General features: G+C 60.5%; 1 protein-coding gene across 2 annotated transcripts; it reads right to left on the bottom strand.

Annotated features, from left to right (window-relative positions):
• Positions 1-434: 434 nt before the first annotated feature.
• Positions 435-19217, bottom strand: APLP1 (amyloid beta precursor like protein 1). Of its 2 annotated transcripts, none has more exons than XM_048828809.2 (17): positions 18918-19217; positions 14554-14718; positions 13896-14025; positions 13571-13683; positions 12465-12643; positions 12057-12295; positions 11147-11277; positions 10721-10795; positions 10154-10312; positions 9519-9647; positions 9310-9409; positions 6192-6356; positions 5539-5562; positions 5351-5421; positions 4900-4968; positions 3497-3640; positions 435-3107 (listed from the first exon to the last, which is right to left on the bottom strand). In XM_048828809.2, exons 1-17 carry the CDS (start codon positions 18984-18986, stop codon positions 3009-3011), a joined length of 2061 nt encoding a protein of 686 aa, XP_048684766.1. In that variant the 5' UTR covers positions 18987-19217; the 3' UTR covers positions 435-3008. The 2 variants fall into 2 exon arrangements, with proteins under 2 accessions (XP_048684766.1, XP_048684764.1); XM_048828807.2 differs by lacking the exon at positions 18918-19217 and adding an exon at positions 17635-17799.
• Positions 19218-23795: the final 4578 nt, after the last annotated feature.

The following is a 23795-nucleotide window of genomic DNA, read 5'->3' as shown; positions in this document are numbered from 1 at the left end:
AGTGGAAAGTTGGTGCCTGTAACTCCAACCCTGGAGTCGGTGCCTAGACAAGAGCTGCATGTGGCTCCGGAGCCACAGGTTGGCCACCCCTGCCTAATAGCTTGAGCAGCACAGCGTCCCCTAATGCTGTACTGGGCCAGCAAGAGGTGAGCGAGCCTACTGAGCCCCCTGGTGCACCCTGCTGAGCTAGGCAACCCCTGCTGAACCCCCCCACCTGCTCCCTGCACCACAGCACCCATCCTGAGCCCTGCCCCCCCCTCCTTGCAGCATGGCACCCCTCGCCGAGCCCCCGCCCCCTCCCTGCAGCACCATGCTCCCTATTGAACACCCTACATCACAGCGCCTCCTAGCTTTAACACCCCATGTGGCAGCATCTCTCCTTGCCCTGCCTCCCCCAACTTCAAGCAGCACAGACAGTCCAGGCACAAGGTGGGTTTCAGGAAGTGACAATATTTTATTAGTTGGGGTGGCGGCCGGGTGGTACAAACCCCCCCCCCCCCCCGCTCCCAGCGGGTGATATTCTGCATCTCGCCATTCCCAGCTGGGTGAGCCCCGAAGAGTGCGAAGGAGAGCGAGCAGCCTGGGAAATAGCACACACCTGGTGCTCTGCAGCCAGGGCACAGAAGGATTAAAGAGAGGCAGGCACATGGGTGGGGGGGGCAGAGACGTGGTGGGTAGGTGTGTTTGGTGGGCAAACACCCTCTTCCTGTCATCCCTCCCTTCTCTAATCACAGACATACGAAATAGGGGCATGCCAACAGCTGGGGGGGCTATATAAGGGGTGGAATGATCAAGGGGACCCCTCCCCCTGGGGTGCCACTCGTGGGGAGAGGGATAAGTCCCCATGGTCGTTGGTTTGCCCCCCCCTCCTCCAAGGAGCGCAGGTGGGAAGTGCCAGCGCCACTGCAATCTCCCTCCTCCCAGCGATGAAGTTGATGCAGCTCCTGCAACACCCCCTGCTCCAGGGGATAAGATGGTAAATCCCCAATGCAACCCCCCGCTCCAGGGGCAAGATAGTATATCCCACGGCAAGTGTAAAATGTGGCACCTTAGAGACTAACACATTTATGTGAGCATAACCTTTCACGAAAGCTCACGCTCAAATAAATGTGTTAGTCTCTAAGGTGCCACAAGTCCTCCTGTTCTTTTTGCGGATACAGACTAACAGGGCTGCTCCTCTGAAACAGGTGTAAAATGATAGCTCCCGCCTGTATCAATCTGTGCCTTCTACAGGTGACACTATGGTATATCCCGAATACCCCCTAAATGCGGCAGGTGGTACATCCTCTCAGACTCCTCCCAACAATAAAACCCAGCCCCAGAGCAAAGGCGAATCCCCCAGACCTCGGGACCATGGGCGCTCCGTTACTGGTACGAAACGCAGAGGGAACAAAGGACGAAACCCAGTGTGCACGGAATTTTACGCAGAGAAAATAAATTACCCTCATTTTTTATTTCGTTAACCCCTCCATCTACCCCCCTGCAGGGAGTAAGATGGTATGTCCCAAATACACTCCCACCCCCAATGGCAAGCGACAAGATGGTATATCCCAAATACCCCCCACCCGCAGCAGGCACGATGAGATATCCTAACTGTTCCCCCCACCACTCCAGAGGGTAGATGGTATATCCCCAATGCCGCCCCTCCCTGCAGGGAGTAAGATGGTATATCCTGTTTCCGCCGTTCTACTGAGTTGGGGAGTTTACGTGTGTGGAGTTAGATTGAACACACGTGTTCATACAAATTGGCAGGGCAGGGGGCAAGTGTAGGCTCTGGAGACCCAGGGCGCCGCTGTCTGGTCCTGCCTCCTCCAGGCACCGTGCTCTCCAGTCATGGGAGGTGGATTTACCCTATCCCATTCCCCCATCCCACTTCCCCCCCAACCACCACCCCGCCCCACAGGCAGTTCATATCCCACCAACTGAATGGACTGGCCCCGTGAAGCCCTCCCCACGGTGGAGTTGAGAATGATGGGTTTATCCACCCCTCTCTGACTCCCCATTAAAGTGCAGCTGAATATAGTAGTGGGGGATTTGGGGAGCGGGGTGTGTGTGTCCCTGCCACCCCCTACTGGAGGGGATGAGCCCTGCTCTGTGTATGTCCATCCAACCCCCATCCAGCTTTGAAATAAATTAAAGTACAACTAAAACAAGGAGGAGTCTGGGGGCACCTTAAACACTAACAGTTATTTGGGCATAAGCTTGCATGGGTAAAAAAACACTTCTTCAGATACATGGAGTGAAAATTACACATACAGGCATTTCACTCCATGCATCTGAAGAAGTGGTTTTTTACCCACAAAACTTTATGCCTAAATCCATGTATTAGTCTTTAAGGTGCCACTGGCCTCCTCGTTTCTGTGGATACACGCTAAGATGGCTACTCCTCTGATACTAAGTACAGCTAGTGAAGGGGGGGGCATAATATGGGTGTACCTAACAGCCAGGTGGTGAGCTAACAGCACATGGATTTGGATGCAAGTGTTGCTGTGTGCAGGGTTGGCTGTAGGTTATGGTGCCATGTCTGCGCTGTGTGAGCATAGGGCTCAGCGTTGCCCGTGGGAGTGGGTGAACGTTGATAGGGTGCTGTGTGTAGCTGGGGTGCTGTGTGCACGCACACACATTAGAAACACCTAGAAAAAACACCTCCCTGAACAGCCCAGTTGATGGGATCGACCCTCACAGCCCACCCAAAGCTCTCCTCGTTGTAGGGACATGATTCCATGTGGGTTGAGTGGATTGTTTAGAAACCAGGGCGGGGGAGGGGGAAAGGGGCTGTGGGAAGCACTAGGGGTAGGGTTGTCAGGGGCTGGGAAAACACTGGAGGGAGACACACTGTGGGGGTGGGTAGCATTGTGGGGGGCAGTGGGCAAAGGGGAGATGGGACGGGAAGGCATGGGGGGGGGAAGCGGATTTAATCCTCTCCTGTCAGTGTTGGGGGAGGGTTTGTGAATGCTTCACGCTGTGTCCCCCCCACTGCCCCTCCCGCCCATGGTGCAGTCAGCCTCTCAGTGCATCTCCTCGAAGAATTTGTAGGTGGGGTTCTCGTAGCCGTGGTTCTGCATCTTGCTGAGCTGCCGCTCCTCGGGGCTCACCATGGGGTCCACCTGCCCCAGGGATGGAGACAGACAGACACAGAGGTTAGGGGTGTCGGGGCTGGAGGCTCCACCCCCTTTCCCCACAAGTGAAAAGATTTAGGGTGACTACTCCCAAACCTCATTGCTAGGAGGCAGCACAGTGGGGCTGGGAGCCGGAACCCCTAGGTCTCTCCCCAGCTCTGGGAGGGGAGTGGGGTCTAGTGGGTCAGAGCGAGGTGGGGGTCTAGAAGCCAGGACTCCTGGGTCTGTCCCGAGCTCTGGGGGAAAGTGGGGTCTAGTGGGTCAGAGCAAGGCCAGGGGCTGGAAGCCAGGACACCTTTGGCTCTGCCTGGCTGTGCCACCCCACCCTGTCCCCTATGAGGGCAGCAGTCCCTGTGAGGGGTTGAAGGGGTCGTTACCTCGACAATGCCGTGGCTGATGGTCCCATAGGGCTTCCGGCGAACCATCAAGAGACTGATGATGATCACCATGGCGACTGCCACTGCCACCACCAGCAGGCCAATCAGGGCACCCCTGTTAATGGTTACCAGGGTGTCCGGCTCCTGTGGGGGACAGAGAGAGTCATGTTCCACCTCCCCCTTCTTGGTAGACTCACTGGGGGAGGCTGGGGGGCTTAGCAGGTGGGAGTCCCACAGCCTTAGACGGAGGAGCCCCAGTTTAGGGTTCAGGTTAGTCTCACCCCCCATCCCCTCTGAGGGGGGGTGTGCGGATCAGGGACACCCTAGACTTTCTAGGGTTCGTGATGGGGCGAGGTTGCAGCAGCTGGGGGTGCACAGCAGAAGGACTGGGGCTGCAGAGGGGGGAAGCACTCAGCAGCAACTATAGGAAGAGGTTTCAGAGGAACAGCCGTGTTAGTCTGTATTCGCAAAAAGAAAAGGAGTACTTGTGGCACCTTAGAGACTAACCAATTTATTTGAGCATGAGCTTATAGGAAGAGGTGTTACTAGACGGGGATTGTGTCCAGTGGTGGTGGAGGGGCAAGTGAGCAGCAGGCACCATCGCAGGGGCGGCAAGCTAAAGGGTGCACACAGCTGTGGGGGCATCAATGCAAAGGGGGACATTGTGGTAGAATGTAGGCAGCTGTGTGCGCACGCGGGAGTGGAGGGGCTTAAGGGAGAACCACATGGGGGAGGCCATGCTGCAGGGGGCCTGAGATGCGGAGAGCACATGGCAGGGCCATGAGAAGGCAGCACTACAGGGGGAGACAGTTTCAAAATGCACATGGTGCAGGGGGACACAGTTGCAGGTCCCACACAGCGGGGGGGGGGGGGGGAAGTCAGCACTGCAGGGGGACACAGTTGCAGGTCCCCCACGGCGCGGGGGGGGGGGGGGGAAGGCAGCGCTGCAGGGAGACACAGATGTGGGGCACAGGTGGCAGAGTGGGGGGAAGGCAGCGCTGCGGGACAATAGTTTCAAGGCGCATGCCAGGTGGGGGGAGGCAGCGCGACAGAGGGACACAGTTGCAGAGTGCACACAGCAGGGGGGAAGGCAATACTGCACAGGGACACAGATTCAGAGCGCACATGGCGGGGGGAGGCAGCACTGCAGGGGGACACAGTTGCGGGGCACAAAGGCACACCCAGCAGAGCGGGGTGGGGGAAGGTACACTGCAGGGGGACATACTTGCAGGGCACACACAGCGGGGGGTGGGGGTAGGCAGTGCTGCAGGGGGCACAGATGTAGGGCACACGCGTCAGAGCCGGGTGGGGACAGGGAGCGCTGCAGGGGGACACAGTTCCAGAGTGCACACAGCGGGGTGGGGGGAGGCAGCGCTGCCGTTGCGGATGTCGCAATTGCTCACCAGCTCGTCGCGCTGGATCTCCGGGGACTTGTACACCACTTCCTTGATGTCCCCCATGGAAATGTTTACCTAGGGGGTATGGGGAGATAGAGACATTAGAGCTGAGAGGGAGCACCTATCCCTCCATGGCAACAGGGTGCAAAGTACTGTGTGTAAATGGTGCTTAGCCGCACACCCCTTCCACACTGCCATCATACAGTCTTAGAGGAGATCATGTCTCCCATAATGCACTGTGCCCTCATTCCATTCAGGGGGAGTCACATCAAGCTGCTCCCACAATGCAGATCTCCCATCATGCATTGCACCCACATCTCCAGCTGAGGGGGGGGGTCATGTCAAGCTGTGCCCTCATTCCATCCAGGGGAAGGTCTTGTGCACCCCAGGGTGGCTGTTCCCCTCCCACCCCTACTCACTAATGTGGGGTGGCCCCCGAGTCCCCAGTCCTGCTCACCCTCTGCTCATCCTCGCCCAATGGGGTCTTCTCGCTGGTGAGGTAGTCATACTCCGCCACCATCCCCGAGGCTGTGGGGAAGAAAAGAGTCCCATAGGCAGTGGGGGAAGTAGTCCTGGTGTGTAAAGGTCAAGCAGGTTGACCCCTGCAAGGGGATGAGGTGCAGTCAGCCACCCCCAGGCACTCACCTTTCTTCTCGACTGGCTGGGAGTCTGCCGAGGAGGGGTCCCCGCGGGAGCGGCAGAAGAAGACGGCCCGTTGGGTGGAGGAGCAACAGAAAGAGAGACAGAGCAGAGACAACAGATGTGTTGAAGTGGGGGCTGGGGGGCCCATCCTGACCTCTCCCCCATGGAAAACAAGCTGCCCTGTCTCCACACACACAGCCTGGGGTAGGCACAGGCACATGGGGGGGTATCCCCCTTCAAATCCCCCTCCCTGCCCCACAGCACCGCTCCGACCAGCTTTAGCCCCTTCCCTGCCCTTGGCCTGATGCTTTGGGTCATGGCCCCACCCCCAAAGGTTCTGGCCCTGGCCCTGCACCTTTCACCTTCTCTACACTCCCAACCCTGTAGGTTCTAGTCCTGTCCCAGCAGGTTGTGGAGTCCTGATCAGTTCCTGACCCACAGGCTCTGGCCCCACCCTTGTGAGATCCACCCCCACAGGCTCTGGCTCTGCCCTTGCAGATTCTGGCCCTGCCCCACAAGACCTGACCCCACCCCCACAGGCTCTGACCCCAGCCCCAATGAAATCCATCCCCACAGGCTCTGGCCCCACACTTGCAGGTTCTGACCCCACCCCCATAGGATCCATCCCCCACCAGGTTCTGGCCCCACCCCCTCACCTTCCCCCTGGAAGAGGTCCCCGGCTCCCAGGTGGTCAGGATGGTCCTCAGGGTTCAGGTCCTCACTGCTGTCCAGTGGCAGGAACTCCTCGGTGGTGTGTGTCTCGGAGATGGATGTTGTGAGCAGGCTGCTGGTCCCTGCCCGCTCTGCCCGCAGCAGCTCCTCTGAGGAGACGGGGACATGGGTCAAAGCAGGGAGAGACCTTCCCCAGCAAGAAGCAGCCCCCCCCACCCCACCTCTTGGGAACCTGGCGCCTCTGCACTAACCACTAGACCCCACTCCCCTCCCAGAGCTGGGGATTGAACCCAGGAGACCTGGCTCCCAGCCCCCCTGCTCTAACCACTAGATCCCATGTGACATAGCATATTTCCATAAAACATATAGAGTGCAAATGAGTGTGAATATAATGTAACTGGAATATGCTTCATAAAAAAGGTTTCTTGTAAGATATCATTACAAATCTTATAATCCACTGAGTGTGTTCATCCTATTTGTATGTATGTATCATTCTTGTATCTGAAGCTAGAAATATGGAGTATTACTCTGAAGTCCTATTGTAACTATGCAAAGTGTGGGCCATTAATGGTGGCTTGGAATCTTGATGGCTCCCATTAACTAGGACAATTGGTTGTAAACAGCTCTGTTTACTTGTAAGCCTTCCTGTGGGTGCCAGCCAGTGAGTAATGAAGTCTCACAGGACATGTGAATATGTCACATGATACCAGAACCCATCTTAAACCTGGTGCTTTTCCATTTAAAAGGAAGAGTGGAAACCCCAGAGACAGACAAAGGATTTCCGCCTTGTGCCAAAGCTATAAAAGGGGGTGGAACTGAACAAAGGGGGCTGCCAGTCATGAGAAATCCCCTAGTTACCACCTGAGCTGGAACTAACAAGAATTGTACTGGGGAAATGATTGGGCCCAGACTGAAAAGGAGTCTAGTGTGTGAAAAAAGCTTATTGGAACAGCTCTGAGGGTGAGATTTACCTGTATTCAGTTTCTTAAATGTATTAGGCTTAGACTTGCGTGTTTTATTTTATTTTGCTTGGTAGCTTACTTTGTTCTGTCTATTATTACTTGAAACCACTTAAATCCTACTTTTTATACTTAATAAAATCACTTTTGTTTATTCATTAACCCAGAATAAGTGATTAATTCCTGGGGGAGCAAACAGCTGTGCATCTCTCTCTATCAGTGTTAGAGAGGGTGGACAATTTATGAGTTTACCCTGTATAAGCTTTATACAGAGTAAAACAGATTTATTTGGGGTTTGGATCCCATTGGGAACTGGGGGTCTGGGTGCTGGACATAGGTGACTCGCTGAGCGGTTTTTGGTTAGAGCCTGCAGCTTTGGGAGGCGTGGTTCAGACCCTGGGTCTGTGTTGCAGCAGAGTAGTGTGTCTTGCTCAACAATGCAGGGTTCTGGAATCCCAAGCTGGCAGGGAAAACGGGCTCAGAGGTAGTTTCATCACATCAGGTAACAGTCCCATGGGGGTCTCTGTGACCCAACCCATCACCCCACTCCCCTCCCAGAACCAGGGATAGAACCCAGGAGTCCTGGCTCCCAGCCTCCCTGCTCTAACGCACTAGACCCCACTCCCCTCCCAGAGCTGAGCACGAGGGTGTCAGGGCAGGAGGCATCCCAGGTGGGTGTGGGCAGGGGCGGCGGGTTTGTATAATTTTTGGTGGTGCCCAGAATGGGTCCAAGTCCCATCCCCCCCCCCACACACACCTGCCTTAGGCTCTGGGAGGGAGTTTGGGTGCGGGAGAGGTCAGGCTCTGGGAGGGAGTTTGGGGACAGGGTGCGAGGGGGGGGTGGGCTCGGAGGGAGTCTGGGTGAGGGGTCTGGACTGGGGCAGATGTGCAGGAGAGGGTGAGGGGTGCAGCCCTTATCTCGGGCTGCTCCCAAAAGCGACGGCAACCCTCTGGCAGCAGCTCCTAGGCGGGGGGACGAAGGGGTCTCCACGCACCACTGCCCATAGGCGCCGCCCCCGCAGCTCCCATTGGCCACTGTTGGCAGAGTTGGCGCGCGGGGTAGGGGCAGCACGTAGAGACACCCTCACCCCCTGCAGGGACGTTCTGGCCACTTCCGGAAGTGGAATGGGCTTAGTCCCATTGTGCTGCCAGTGGTGGCAGCAGGGGCCCCAGGTGCTTTTAAATTGCCTGGGGGTGGCAGGCGGGGCCAGGGGAAAGACCCGGCCCCGAACTTTGGTGGAGCGGGGCCCCCATGCTCACATATTGGTGGAACCACGGGCCCATACAACTCGCCGCCCCTAGGTGTGGGAGCTGGCATGTACGTATTCCCACACCCCCTCTGAGAGCCGGGCGAGGGCAGCACGTGCAAGTAGCTGGTGGGGTGAGTGTCATGGGGAGAAAGTGGGGGGAGTATTGGGGGCAGAGTTGGCAGGAAGGTACACACAGGTCCCACAGCTCCTCCAAGAGCCAGGAGTGGGTGAAGGGGATGTTAAGGGGGGTTGCTGGGGGAAGGCGATGTAAGAGGAAGGGGGCATCAGCGGGGCTTGGCCATCGGGGACACTGGCCATTGGGGACTGGGACATTGTGGGGAGGGGTGTCAGGTGGCCATCAGGGGCAGAGGCCTTTGGGATGCTGGGGACGTTGTGGGGTGGCCATCAGGAGAAAAGATGTCGGGGGGCCAGGCCATCAGGGTTTGTACGTATCTTGACCTGCAGCCCCATGGAGAGCCAGAGAGGCCGGCAGGGGGATGGGGCCGTCGGGGTATGTTCATGTTTAGTCCCGCAGCCCCACGGAGACCTGAGGGGCGCTATCGTGGGAGGACATATCAGGGGGCGTAAGGGGGTCATTGGGGTACGTAGGTGTCTGGTCCCTCAGCCCCACAGAGAGCCGGGAGGCTGTCATGGGGGAGGGATGTCAGGGGCCCAGGGGGCCATTGGGGTACGTATATATCTGGTCCCGCAGCCCTGCGGAGAGCTGGGGGAGGGGCCGTTGGGGTATGTATGTTTCTGGTCCCTCAGCTCCACGGAGAGCCAGGGGGACTGTCTGGGGGAGGGATGTCAGCGGCCCAGGGCCATCAGGGTATGTATGTATCTGGTCCCGCAGCCCCACGGAGAGAAGGGTGAAGGGCCATCGGGATACTTACGTATCTGGTCCCGCAGTCCCGTGGAGAGCCGAGGGTTCTTGTAGAGCAGGGCCAGGCTCTGGTTCATGCGCTCCTCGATGACGTGCAGGTGGGTGTACACCTGGGAACAGATGGAGGAGGACAGAGAGATGGGGGGCTGCTAGGACAGGCATGCCCCTCCCCTGCCCACCGGGGGTGGGGGATGGCTGAGGGCACAGGGGGGTCCCCACCTGGAACTTCATCTGCTCGGCCTTCTCGGGGTCGACGGCGCAGACATGCTGGTAGTGCCGCAGCGTGTGCCGCTGGTCCTTCTGCTCCGCCCGCACGTACCGCCTCAGCGCCTGCAGCACCCGCTCTGGCTGGGCAGCCAATCGCAAGGGAGAGACGGAGTCAGAGCTGGCTAATCAGCACCCCTACTCTAGAACACATTCTAGATTGGCGCACCCCTGCCAATACACTCAGCACTTGCTCTGGCTGGGCAGCCAATCGCAGGGGAGAGGCAGAGTCAGAGCTGACCAATAGAAATCCCAACTCTAGAACCTGTTTGAGAACCAGTTCAAGACTGGCCCACTCCCACCAATCCATGCAGCACTTGCTCTAACTAGGGCAGCGAAATACAGGAGAGAGGAGGAGTCAGAGCTGGCAAATCAGAACTCTAGAACCCCTTCTGGAACCTGTTCTAGTCTGGCTTACCCCACCAACCTGTGCAGCACTTGCCCCAGCTGGGGCAGCCAATCCCAGGGCATAGGTGGCATCTGAGCCAACCAATTAGCACCCCTGCTCTAGAAACAATTCTGGGCTGACCTGCCGCCCCCCCTCCCCCCCCCCGGATCCAGTGCTCCCGGATCAAGGCTGCCTGGTCCACCTGTGGGCTGTCGCTCTGCACAGCGCTCAGGTAGCTCTCCAGTGCCACGCGCCGATTGTCGTTCAGCAGGGCCACCACCCGGGCCAGGTGTGTCTCCACCAGCCGCTGCCTCTCGCCCGCCACCTGCTCCTCCAGCGTCTGCAGGATGGACTGGAAATGCTGCTTGGGGAGAGGCCGGGGGTCAGCAGGGGCTGGGCCAGGAGCCCTCAAGGGGGCGGGGCTGAGAATCCAGGGGGAAGGTTACTGGAGGTGGGGCAGGGAATCCTCCATGGGGGGCAGCGGGTCCATGGTCAAGAACTCAAATGGATGAGGCCAGGGAGGTCAGAGGAGGCAGGGCTAGTCAGTGGAGGCGGGGCCAGGAACCCATAGGGGAAGAGTGAGGGGCCACAGTGGGGCAGGGGCGAGTGAGTGGGGTCCCCCAACCCCTCAGGTAGACTTGAGTGCCACTGCAGGGTGGCTGTGGGACAGCCCTGGGTGTCAGGAGTGAGCAGCCATAGAGGGGGCGGGGTCAGGAACCGGTCGGGGGGGGCAGCCCCACCCTGCTCTCCCTGCAGACATGGGCCTCACCTCATTCAGCGCCTGCCGGTCAGCCTTGGGCAGCTCCTTGGCCTGGTTGTCCGCCTCGGCCCACTCCTTCATCACCTGGGGGGGGGTACCGGGGATGAATGGGGAGCCTGGCCCTATGCCCAGCTCCCTCCCTGTCGTCAGCCTTCAGCCCCCAGGCCTGCAAACTCCACAGTCCAGCTCGGGATGGGGCATGTTCTCCATGCTCGCCGGCGCACAGGCCACCAACATGGACCACTTACGGACATGATAACATGCCCCAAGGCAGCAAGGACCTGCTGACAGGTGAGTCAGAGGCAGCCCTGGCCATGCGGAACTGGCCACGGAGGACATGGGGGTGGAGCCCATGTGTGGGCTACTGTGCCGGGGAAGACCAAGGGGGGGCAGGGTGGTGGATGTGGGGGGCCCGAGTCCTTCCCCCCCAAGCACCTCATTAATTTGTTTCATCCTGCGCTCCTCTAGGTCCATCTTGGCTCGCAGGAAGTTAGCATGTTCACTCCCATCACCTGGCATCTCAAAATAGATATCCACGCCATCTGTGGGGCGTGGGGTAGGAGTGGCTGTGGGGAGAGGAGCTGTCAGCATGGTGCCTCCTAATGAGCCCCCATCAGACCATGCCCCACAGCTCAGCACCCCCTGCCGAGCCCTGCTGCCCCTGCAGTACGGCGCCCCTCCTCACTCCCCACACCACGGCACCCTCCACCCTGCAGCACAGCGCCCCCCGCCGAGCTCCTGCCCCGCTCCCCGCAGCACAGCACCTTCTGCCGAGCCCCTGCCCCTACAGCTGAGCGCCCCCTTAGCACTGCACTTGGGCATTGGGCTGCAGTTTCTTCTGAGCCCGGGCAGGGTGGAGGGTCTCTGGCAGCTGCCTCTGAGCCTGGCACAGCTGGGCACTGCGCCACGCAGAACAGGAGTCGCATTGTGATGTGGGGAGGAGATGAAAACAGCCCAGGCAGCTGAGCATCCCATCTCCCGCCCCCCCATTCACAGGTGCATCAGCTCCATGCCAGACTGTGCCATGCCCCTTCGCCTGGGAACTCCTGCCCCTCCTGAAAAGGTCCCCCCACAGCAGCACCTGCCCCAGGGGATTCTGGGAAACTACCAGAAGTACCCCACCCTAGGGGATTCTGGGAAATCGCCAGCTCCCCCTCCCCAGCAATGCCTGCCCCAGGGGATTCTGGGACACCGCCAGCTCTTTCCCCCCCACCAATGCCCTGCCCCTGGGGGACTGTAGGACACTTCCAGCTCTGCCGCTGCAGTCATCTGCCCTGGAGGATTGTGGATGACCCGCCCCCCCGCACCCAATGCGGCTGCACCCTGCCTGGGGACTGTGTCTCACCTTTGTTCTCCTCCTCGGTGCTCCGCATGGTGGTGGTGATGGTGGTCGGGGTTATGCTGTCATCGTAGTAACCGGGCTCCACAAAATAGTCATCCCAGGTGGCGGGGAAAGGGTCGGTGTCAGCTGCGCTGTCCCTGGGGCCTTGGTTCTCTTCCTCCTCCTCAACATCCTCCTCCCCATCCCCCTCTGCCTCCAGCGTCTCCTCTTCTGTGGGGGCCCGGCCCGTTGGGAGCCTCTCACTACAGCAGAGTTGAGGGGCAAGAATCAGGGATGGGCTGTGAGCTTCCCTCACAGCGGTGCCCTGAGCTGCAGGGGATGGGAATTCTGTGAGCTTCCCTCCCAGCAGTGCCCCAAGCAAAGGAGACAGGGTGCAAGCTCCCCCATAGCAGTGTCCTATATGTGCCTCACCTGCGCTTGGGCTCTTCCTTCAGATGGGCCATGTTGCGGGGGCCTGGGGTGGGCTCCTCCAGCTGGAGAGGGAGGGGGCGTGAGGGACAGCACACGTACTCCACGCCCCGGAAGCGGTCAGCCCCACAGGGCAGCAGCATCCCATAGCTGTGCAGCTCCAGCCCCTCACTGCTGCAGGCCTGGAAGGGGGAGGAGGAGGGGGAGAAAGAGCAGCATCAGACACCCCTACACAATCCAGGATTGGTATATCCACAAGCACCCTCCTGCCTACCTCCAGGGCAGTGGAATCTCCCAATAGCAATGGTATCTCCTGAGAGCTCCCCCCTTGCAACGGCAGTGGTATCTCCTAACACCCCCAAATAGCAACAACATTTTCCCCAAGAACTCCCCCCGGCAATGGTATGTCCTGAAAACTGCCCACTCCCCGACAGCAATGGTATGTCCCCAGACTTACCCTCCCCCAACCCTCAGACCAACCCTCCCTGATGGCCATAGTATCCCACTCGACCAGTGGTTCCCAAACCTTTGTACTGGTGACCCCTTTCACACAGCAAGCCCCTAAATGCGACCCCGCATATAAATTAAAAACACCTTTTTATATATTTAACACCATTACAAATGCTGGACGCAAAGCGAGGTTTGGAGTGGAGGCTGACAGCTCACAACCCCTCATGTAATAACCTTGCGACCCCCTGAGTGGTCCCAACTCCCAGTTTGAGAACCCCTGCGCTAGACCTTTCCCAGATGGCAATGATATCCCCCTTAATAGCAGTGGAATCTTCCAAAAACTGCCCCCACCCCGATATCTCCCACAAACTCCCTGCTCCCAAATGACAATGGTATCTCCCAAGAATTCCCTGGAATAGTATCTCCCAAGAACCCCTTCCCCAGATGGCAGTGGTATCTCCCAAGCCCCTCCCCCCATTGTCTGTCCTGAACCCCTACCTACCCCCATGAGAGTGGTATCTCCCGAGAACCCCATCCCCAACTCTCCCAGAAGGCAGTGGTACGTGCTGGTGCCTGCAAGGGGCAGTCTTCCCAAGGGGGGGTGCACTGGTGGCCCGGGGGCAACATGGGGATCCTCTGGCACCCCTGCCCACACTCACCTCCTTGGCCACGCCGTGCCAGTAGATGTAGCTCTCACATGAGTCCATCTTCTCCTGGTGCAGGAACTTGCAGGTGTCAGGCACAAGAAGAGCTTCACTGACAAACTCACCCACTGCGGGGGTGGGGAATGACACACACACGTGGTCAGCATGGCCCCCCCACACCCTGCTTGCACCCCCAGACCTTCCTCCCCTCCCAGAGCTGTGGAGAGAACCCAGAAGTCCTGGCTCTCACCCCCCATCCCCACACACACTACCCACTAGACCTCAGGCCCTCCCAGAGTCAGGGATGGAACCCAGGCATCCTGCGCCCTACCCCACTCACCCAGGCACCTGTAGGGGACCACAATGTGCCGATGTCCCTTGCACTGGGGACGTCCTTTCTTGCACCAGTTGTCAATGGTGACTGGCTGGGTGCCTTCCACTGCATTGGTGATCTGCAGCTCAGGGTACACCTGTGGGGCAGACGGGGGTATGGCAGTTATCACCAGTGGGGTCAATAGAGGCATAAAATCTTGCCCTCCCCCCCAAAGATGGGGGCAGACAGCAGGGGCTGTGGGGAGGAACCATGGGACAGCAAGGATTCAATAGGGGTCTCGGTCCCTTTTTCCTCACCCTGGGTCTCCCCCAGGGATGGAGCAGCTCCCCACCCCCAAATATCTTCAGCCCTTTGCACTGTTGTGTGAAGAGCACAGCATGGGGAGACCCCATCACTGGGGGGGGGGGGAGGAAACAGACTATGGAAAAGGACCTGGTGGGGGTGTGTCAAGGAGTGTGGGAGAGAGGGGGTGGGTACCTTCTGGCAGTAGGCGAGGATCTCTGGGCAGGATGCAAGTGCGGAGGGTGTAGGGGGAAAAGGATGGGATGTGTGGGAGCCATGGGGCAGGTACCTCCTAGGAGTAGGAGAATATCTCCTGGCAGGGTGCAGAGAGAGCCCATGGGATGTGCGGGAACCGTGGGGCAGGGGCCCATGGGGCAGGTACCTCCTGGCAGTAGGCGAGAATCTCCTGGCGGCTGCGGAAGCAGCTGCGGGCACCAGCAGCATCGGGGTCCCACCTGCCTGTCTGCAGGTTTCGATGCATGGTCAGCTTCCCACAGAACACGGCCACCTGGGGTTCGGACACAGATGTCCCCACCATGCCCAGCGCCTGCCATGGAGGGAGGGGTTAGTAACCATCCAGCCCCACCCCCGCCATGCCCAGCCCCTGCCATGGAGGGAGGGGTTAGAACCTGGCTGGCCCCACCCCCACCTGCCACAGGGGTTAGTGCCCATCCAGCCACGCCCCTGCCACACCCAGCACCTGTCACGAAGTGAGGGTTTAGTGCTTGGCCAGCCCCCACCATGCCCACGCCTGCCATGGGTGGAGGGGTTAGCACCTGGCCGGCCCTGCCCCACCACGCCCAGTGCCAGCCACGGGGGAGAGGTTAGTCCCTGCACTGCTCCACCCTCGCCACACCCAGTGCCTGCCATGGGAGGAAGGGTTAGTCCCCAGCCTGCCCTGCCCCTGCCCCACTCAACCCCACTGCACCCGAACATGCACCCGAACCTGCCCTGCCACTGCACCCGAACCCCACTGCACCCTGCCCATCTTGCTGGGATGAGAGCAGGAGATGCAGCTCCCAGCGGCCAGGTGGGGGAGCCCTGATCCTGATGCCGGATTGGGCCCCCAGCCGATCCCGCCCCTCTTCCCCTTCGGTGTGCACTGAGCAGAGTCTGAACCCGGGGCCTGGAGACTCAGGCAGGACAAACCCGACTGCACTGGCCCAGCTGTCCCTGCACATCGCCCCCTGAGGACAGGGGCAGGACATGGGGCCTTTCCCCTCGAGGGGGCGCTGGCTGCGATCTGCACAGTGCAAGGACTGGCAGGCTTACGGGGGCAGGGAATGGGACATGGGGCCTTTTCCCTCTAGGCCAGCAGCTGGAGGGCTGTGGGTTGGGTTGGGGGGCACTGTTAGAGCTGGGGGACCGTTGGGGGTGGCTAAATGACACATTTGTTCCCCCCCCATCCATCTCTCTCTCTCTCCCAAGCAACAACCGGGATGTTGTTGCTGTGGTAATTGCTCCCCATGGAGTTGCCCGATCTTCCTGGTCGCCATGGAGACAGTCTCCCAGAAGGAATTTTAAATAACCCTCCCCACATCATCCTCTCCCTCCCCCCCAGTAGCCCCCTCCAGGATCACCCTCCCCCATCTCAGCCCCCCTCCACTCACCCTTCCTTCTCCCCCATCCCAGCCCCTCTCCCCACCTCCTGCCCCCCAGGATCACCCTCCCGCATTCCAGCCCTCCCTCCCCCCATCCCAGCCCCTCCCTGTCTCACTCATTCCCCCATCCCCCACCATTACCCCTCATCAGTGCTGAAGAAATGGGATCCCCACCCCCCATTTGCCCCAATGCCCCCCATCTTCCCCAGGGAGGAAGGTTCCTAGCAGGGCATGCAGGTCATCCCCCCTCCCCCACGGAGCCCTGGGGCTGAGGAACCAGGTGCCATCCCTGCCCCCACCAGGCACAGTGCCAGCCTTGGCCCTTTAACAAACTGCCTTTCACAGCCTCACCCGGCCCAATCTAAACAACAACAACAAAGGCTCATTCTCACCCTGCCAGGGCAGCCAAGGGGCTGCGGGTCGGGAATGAGGGACACCAACAGGGCTGGGCTAGCGGGGCCTGTGGGTTGGGAGTGAGGGGCACTGGCAGAGTGGTAGAGGGCAGGGCTGGGCTAGCAGTGGCTGCGGGTCAGGATTCTCTGCCCTGTTTTGTGGCACTGAGCCATAATCCCAAGGGCCTCACCCTTGCCCCAAGCTCAGATGCCCCAGTGAAGGTCAGAGACCCCAGGGTTTTGGGGGGCCTACACAGATCCCCCCATATGTCAGGAGGGCTCTTCCTTTCTCAGCCCCCACTTGGGTACCCACTGGGAGGAGTATCAGGTTTCGGTGGCGGAGGGGTGCAGAGTGTTTCCCTTCCCATCCCCAGTAGGGTGACCCTCATCTCTCTGTGGGGTGCATGGAAGACGGGGAGCCCTTAGATGGGCAAGAGAAGTGGGGGGCAGGGAGCTGTGTGTCTGTGGAGGCAGGGCAGGGGTCTGTGTCGATGCAGTGGGGGATGAGGACTGAGGTGGGGGAGCATGTGGCTGTGTCTTGGGGAGGGGCACTGGCTGGGCAGGGGGCGGTGTCTCTGTGGGGGAGGGACACTGAGGTTGTGGGGTAGGGAGCTGTGGAGGGGCACTGGCTGGGCAGCAACCGTGGGGGACGGGGGCAGGGTCTCTGTGGGGGAGGGGCACTGGCTGGGCAGGGGGCTGTGTCTGTGCAGTGTGGGAGGGGCAGGGCTGGCACTGGTGGGGGAATGCCAGAGGGGCCTGGCCCTGGTTCAGCCCGGATTACCCCGGCTCTCCCTGGCTAAGCCGCTCACTGTTGGCTTTTCAGCAGCTGCTGCGATTTAGCCTGGGCTGACTCCGGCCTCCCATCAGTCCAGTACCTTTGGGGTGGGGGTGGGGGGCAGCAACAGGGGGGTAGATGTTACCTGGGGCAGCTAATGGGATGGAGGGCTGCGGCAGGAGAGGGACCAGTGGGGGCGGGGGACAACAGAAGGAATGGAGGTTGCCAGGGTGAAAATTACGAGCTGTGCCCCTCACCCATCCCCTTCCCACCCCATCCACCCTTCCCCCTACTTTCTGTCCCTCCCCCAACCCCCTCCATCCCCACCTCTTGTCTCCCCGCAGCCCATGAATTATCCATGCTACATCCATCAGTACATTAAAGCACCAGATGGCAAGCTGGAGCCCGTGTCCTGGGGGAGGGGGGGGGGAAGAAACTAGCAGCAACATAGGACCAAGGGGCAGACGGAAGGATCTTCCCAAATTCATGGGGGGAGCAAAGCCATGGGGAGCAGCATCCCCCACTACAGAAGAACCCCCTCCCCACACACACCCTCCCCGTTCCCCTCCCAGAGCTGGGATAGAACCCAGGAGTCCTGGTCCCCATCCCTCCTGCTCTATCCCCTGTACCCCACTCCCCTCCTAGAGCCAGGGATAGAACCCAGGCATCCTGGCTCCACACCCAGGCCTCCTCACCTCTCTCCAGTTTGGCTTTCTGGTATCAAGGGGCCCAGAGCCAAGAGCTGCCCTTCCACCCGGCTTGAGCCAGAGCCAGCAGTTGGCATGGGATAGAGCTGGGTGCCCAGGAAGATATGGGCGGGGGGGAAGATCCCCACATGGCTCCATAGCCCAGCGAGCACGAGGCCCACTTACCACCATCCCCGGGGCCCACTGGCAACAGGACAAGCATGGCCATTGTGGTGCTGCCCCATGTGCAGTGCCAGCTGGTGGCACCAGTGACGTGAGTGCTAACCAGGCCTGCCTGGGGTCAGACGGGGGCATCACCAGAGACTGGCAGCTCCCGGGGGAACTCAGCAGCAGCTGGTGTTCAGGGGGGCTCCCCTGTGCAGGACTGGAGCCCCAAAAGTCCAGAGGGGGGGCTCACAGCTCAGCAGTGATCGTGCTATCCAAGGAGGTAGGCTCCCCTCCCCAAGCCACCAGGCTGCCCCATTGGCATGGGGCACAGCCACCCCCCCCCAGGAAACTCTTATGGGGGACAAAAGGGTAGCTTCAGGCCAGACCCGCCTATGCTGTGGGGCTGTGAGGCCCGAGCACTGGGTCCCAGAATGGAGTAATGGGGAACACCTGAGGAAAGGGGGTGATGCGGGGCTTGAGGGGCAGGACGGATGGATGGGGCTGGGGCAATATGGATGGGGGTGGGGGATGCCTGGTTGAGGGTGGCGAGGGGGACCTCGACCACATGAGACCTGGAGCTGGGGGTCCACCACTACTGCTACTCCCTATCACAACAGGGCACTGGTGGGGCACCACCAGCGAGTAGGGGGCCAGGACTTCTGTGTTCTCTCCTTGGTCAGGGAGGGGACTGGGTCTGGTGGGTTAGAGCAGGGGGCTGGGAGCCAGGACTCCTGGGTTCTCTCTCTTGCTCATGGGGTGACCTTGGTAAGTCCCTCTGTGCCTCACTTCCGCCCCCCAACCACCTTCATGAACAGTCACATCTGGAGAGCCCCCACTAAGAACCCTCCCCCCACCACACACAGGGACGGGCGGCTCAGCCTATGTCGTGGCCTGCCCCAGGTGAAGGAATTGGGTGATTTACACCCCTCTTCGCTCCCCCCCCCACCTCCATCTGACCCCCACCCGCCTCCCGGCCTCCTATGGCTGCACAGGAACAACGCCCCCTCCAGCAAACCCTCCACAGGGCGCTGCCTGTGCCCCCCTCGCCACCCCCAACCAGGCACCCCCCACCCCCGTCCATATTGCCCCACCCCCATAACCCTGGAGGCCCCCAGCCCCCTCACCTGGCTGGCGGCTCCAGCGCTCAGCACCAGCTGGATCCAGGCTGCCCAGAGCCCCGCGGGCAGAGCCATGGCCGCGGCTCCCGGCGAGCTCCCTGCCCCGCGAGTGCCGGCCTCCCGCTCGCCTCGCCGCGCTTGGAGCCGGCCAGGCGAACCTGAGCTCCCCGCTCTCAGCCGGGCCGCCCCGCCCCGCCCCGCCCCGCCCCGCCCGGCTCGGCTCGGCTCGGCGCTCTCCCCAAGCTCGCCGCGGATGTACCAGCCCCGGCGCTGCGGCTCCCTCCTGGCTGGGCTGTGACAGGAGGAGCCTGGCCCGCCAGCTGCGGCGGCTCCCGGCTGCTGCAGCCCCCCCGGCCCCGCCCCCAGCCCGGACACCCCCCCGCGACAGGCGCACAGAACCCCCCTCCCGACAGCCAGGGAGCAGGGACAGACCCCGCCCTCGCCAGACCCACAGCGGGGAGAAGCCCCGCTTCTGGGGATGTGGCAGCCCAACCCCCCCTCAGGCCAGGGACACTGGTCCTAGCAACGCAGACCAAGCCAGACCTGGTCCGGGAAGGTGGGTGTGTGGGGAGACCATGCAGCCCCGAGAGAGGGATGGACACACAGATGGGGGCAGTTTCTCCACCCCCCAAGCAAGGGAGTCATGACACAGGCTCCAGCCACTGCAATGTGGGGCCTGCACCGAGGGCCCACACACTCTGTAGCAGGGAGTTCCACAGGTCAATGTGGTTCTGTGCTCTTCTCAGGACACTGAGCAAGGCCTGGCAGATAATGGGCACCATTGCCTTATAGACTTGGGGCTCTAACCCAGCAGTCCCGAGTCCCACCGCACCTCTCCCCTCCCATAGCCAGGGACAGAAGCCAGGATTCCTGGCTCCCAGCCCCCCTCCCCACACACACTGTAACTCACGGGACTCCCCTCCCTTCCCAGAGCTGGAGATAGACCCCAGGTGTCCTGACTCCAAGCCCCAGCAGAGGGGCACCCCCTAACAAGACAACTTGGCCCTACCCCACCAACCCATTAGAAGCCAGTACTCCTCACATGGGGCTTTGAGCTCCTGCCAGAACTCAGCCTGGAAGCCAGGGGACCAGTAGCTCTGGTCCGAGACAAAAGCCACAAGGACTATGTTCCCAAAGGGGATGATGGCAAGGGGACTGGCTGCTGCCCACAGTGCCTGGGGAGACAGAGGGGATCTTAGATCAGTCCCCGCCAGGGACTGCCATGAGCTACTGAGCAACAAGCTGTGGGGACGGCTTGCCAGGCTCTGAGATGCAGCCAGCTCTGAAAAGGGGTGGCTGGTTATACAGGGACCCCTCGCCTGGCGTGGAGATGCAGCCATCTCTGGGGCGGTACAGATGAGTTAGAGCTGCAGAAGCTCGGGACAGGAAGTGAAGGATACCCAAAGGGGGGTTTTAGGGAGTGAGCAGAGACTTACACCCTGTAGCATCCAGCCAGGACACCTGGGTTCACACCAGGGCACTTGGGGAGAAAGTCTTGAAATTCCAGGCATCCAGAGTTTGCTTTTATAACTTATTAAAACACACACCCCACCGGAGGCCCTAATGAGCCCCCCACCCTTCGGTGCCCCCCCCAAGGTGCCCCTCACTGAGTCCCCCCGCAATGCCTCCCCCATACCCCAGCGGTGTCCCCCAAGCCTCCCCTACCCCCCTCATTGGACAAGGAAGTTCCAGAGGCTGGGGTTCAGGGTGTCATATACCCCCACAAATGCAGCCAGCTTTTGGGGGGATTGCCCCAATCAGAAGCAGAAGGAGCCATTGGGGGATCACTGCACAGCTGTATCTAAGGGGTTCCCTTCTGCCTGGGGTCCTGCAGTTTCAGACCCCCCAGAAGTCTCTGCCCCTACCCTCACTGTTCAGCCCTGAGGAAGGGGCCCCAGGACACTGGGGTAGAAATACCCCCATGTCCCTGTGTTTCGGGGGTTCCTGCTGGGGACGGAGCACTCAGTCACCCAGTGGTTTCACGGTGCAGGGGTCAGCAGCTGAGGAGAGGAAAGGGGGCAAGTCCAGCTGAGAGAACCCCGCATCCCTGGTGCAGCCCCTCCCATGCACAGGCTGGGAAAACCAGAGCCTCAGTCCCATAGAGCCCCCCATCCCAGAGTGGCCCCCCACCTCACAATCTCACCCCCCCTTTCTCAATGCCCCTCCTGGTGTATTCTAGGCACCCCTCTCCCATGTCCCCCCTTTTTGGGACTCCCCCAACACTGCTCCCGGCCCCTCCACCCCACTGAACCCCTTCCTGGTGCAGTGATTAACTCCCCACAGCACCCCCATGCCCTAGCTCCAGCTGGCAGAATCTGGGCAATTTCCCCCCTCCCCATGCCAGCCCCACCCAGGCATCTCACCCACCAGAGAGCTGGACACCTGCGATCAATGTGCAGGGTCTGCAGCAGGCTGACATGGTCCGGAGCGACGTCCAGCAGGGCCCCCATGGCCGGGGTCAGGAGGTTGGCAGCAGGTGCTGGCACCTCGAATCGCAGCCAGATGTAGCAGAGGATGCTGCCATTGCTGCGGAGAGAGACAGAGAGAGAGATGGGTCGATGAATCCCTGAGATGCGCCCACCTCTGGGGTAGGGCAGCTGGGGAACTCACCTGAAGGCTGTGACAGCAGAAGCCCTGAAGAAGTTAGGCCAAAGATCCTGCTGTAGGGATCATTCAACTGGGAACAAGACAGAAAGGAAAGTGGGTTAGATTCCCACTGGAGATAGAACCCAAGAGTCCTGGCTCCCAGCCCGCCTGCTCTAATCTTCTGGCCCTGCTCTTTCTGGTGCACAGTAGGACATGTGGGTTGGTGGTGCCCCTTAGTGGCAGGGATCTTACAGCCTCTCCCTGGCAGAGGAGGCTGGGTGAGGGGCAGAGGGAGGAGGGGGTGCTGCTCACAGGCTTTCCCACAAAGTCTGCCAGCCCCTGGAAGGTGGCTGACCCAGGCACCTCCAGCTCCAGAGAGTAGCTCAGTTCGGAAAGGGTTAACCGGCCACTGTAGAGCAGGAAGGCCAGTCAGGAGGAGCCATGGGGCTAGGAACCCCAGCATCTGGGTCAGGTTTAACTGTGAGAGCAGGAGACAGAGCAATTGGGCAAGGCAGGGGACCAAGCACAGGCAGCTGCTTCCCACCCCCCCACCTCACAGGGATCCCCTGACACCACCAACCAAGTAGCCCCTCCACGCCCATGACACCCTCCATACTGCTTCCCTCAAACCAGTAGACCCTGGCCATTACCTGAGTCTGACCCCTGATTTAACCCACTAGAGCCAGGAAGAGAACTCAGAAGTCCTGGCTCCTAGCCCTTCCGCTCCAGGTACTCCCAGAGCAGCTGCCAGACCAGGAGGCCGGCAATAAGGAATGGTGGCCAGGGCAATGAAGCTGGGGCACCTGGATGCCCCCAGTCATGACCGTGTCCTCACAGACCCCACCAGGCCCCTGCCAGGGACAGAGACCACAGGGGGCAGCAGTTAGACCAGGGGGCTGGCTTAGGGTCACCAACCCTCCCGGTTTGGCTGGGAGTCTCCCAGAATTGGGCTCGATCTCCCGGAGGCTACTGAAGTCGAACTGGGATATTTTAGGCCGCTAGAAGTCCGGTGGTGCAGCTGGGCTAAGGCAGGCTCCCGCTCTGCCCCAGCTTTGTGCCGCTCCCAGAAGGGGCCTGAATGTCCAACTGTGGCTTCTAGGGGGAGGTGTGGCCAGGTGGTCTCCATGCGCTGCCCCTGCCCCGAGCACCGACTCCGCAGCTCCCATTAGCTGGGAATGGGGAACCACGGCCAATGGGAGTTCTGAGCGTGGTGCTTGCAGGCAGGCCTAGCACACAGGGCTGCCTGGCCACCCTGAGCCTAGGAGCTGCTGCCGGACATGCCGCCGCTTCCGGGAACCACCCAAAGTACTTTCTGCCCCACTGGAGCCTGTGCCCTGAACCCCTCCCGCACCCCAATCTCCTGCCCCAGCCCTGAGCCCCCTCCCACACCCAAACTCCCTCTCAGATCCCACACCCCAAACTTCTTTCTGCATCCCAACACCCTGCCCCAGGCTCAGCTCAGAGACCCCTCCAACACTCCAAACCCCTCATCTTCACCCCCCAGCCTAGAGCCTGCACCCCCTCCCACACCCCAACCCCCTGCCTCAGCCCGGTGAGAGTGAGTGGGGGGGGGGGGGAGAGTGAGTGATGGAGGGGGGTGGGACCTTGAGGAAGGGGTAGGGCAGGGGAAGGGACAAGGGTATTTGGGTTTGTGTGATTAGACAGTTGGCTAGTTGGGCTATGGAGACCCAGGCCAGGGAGCCTAGTTGGACTATGGGGATAAGCCAGTCCCCCCAGCTCCACGCCCACAACCCCCATCAGAGCCCTTCCCCAACCCCCTAAGAGAGCAGGCCCAGCCAGCCACTCCCCTCACCCCCATGCTGAGCCCCCATGGCCAGAACAGCACAAGCCCCCACTAAGGCAGAGGGAGGAAGAAGCTGGTTTGCGGTCTCCTGTGTGCCCGCCCCATACTGAGGGGGCTGGACCCCCCACATGAGACCAGTGTCCCCTATTGGAAGACAGCCATAGTGACAGGGGCTGCCCCCTAACTAATACACCCCAAAACCTCAGCCTGCCCCCGTTGCACCCCTACATAGCCAGCACTGACCCTACCCACTCAGAAACACAGCCATGGGGCAACAGTCCTATAGGGGTGGGGCTAAGATGGCTCCACCCTCTGCCATTAGCTCTGTCCCAGCTTGGGGAATGGAGTATGAAAAGCATCTCCAGCTACAGCTGTGACAGGAACCCGTCTGGGAGGGGAGTGGAACCTAATGAGTTAGAACGGGGGGCTAGGAGCCAGGACTCCTGAGTTCTTTCCCCAGCTCTGGGAGGGGGAGGGGTCTGTCTCTCCTGCTC

Source organism: Caretta caretta, chromosome 24 (genome assembly GCF_965140235.1).
Source record: "Caretta caretta isolate rCarCar2 chromosome 24, rCarCar1.hap1, whole genome shotgun sequence".
In the NCBI taxonomy this organism is placed as follows: domain Eukaryota; kingdom Metazoa; phylum Chordata; order Testudines; family Cheloniidae; genus Caretta; species Caretta caretta.
The sequence above is the reverse complement of the archived record's forward strand: the minus strand, read 5'-3'. Positions and strand labels throughout refer to the sequence as shown.

Coding starts and splice junctions, on each gene's coding strand:
- APLP1 (XM_048828807.2), bottom strand. CDS start 17,784: ATGGAGCCATGTGGGGATCTTCCCCCCCGCCCATATCTTCCTGGGCAC. Junction 5,563..6,191: donor GGACCTCTTCCAGGGGGAAG/GTGAGGGGGTGG, acceptor CCTCCTCGGCAG/ACTCCCAGCCAGTCGAGAAG. Junction 4,969..5,350: donor TGGGCGAGGATGAGCAGAGG/GTGAGCAGGACT, acceptor CATACCCCCTAG/GTAAACATTTCCATGGGGGA.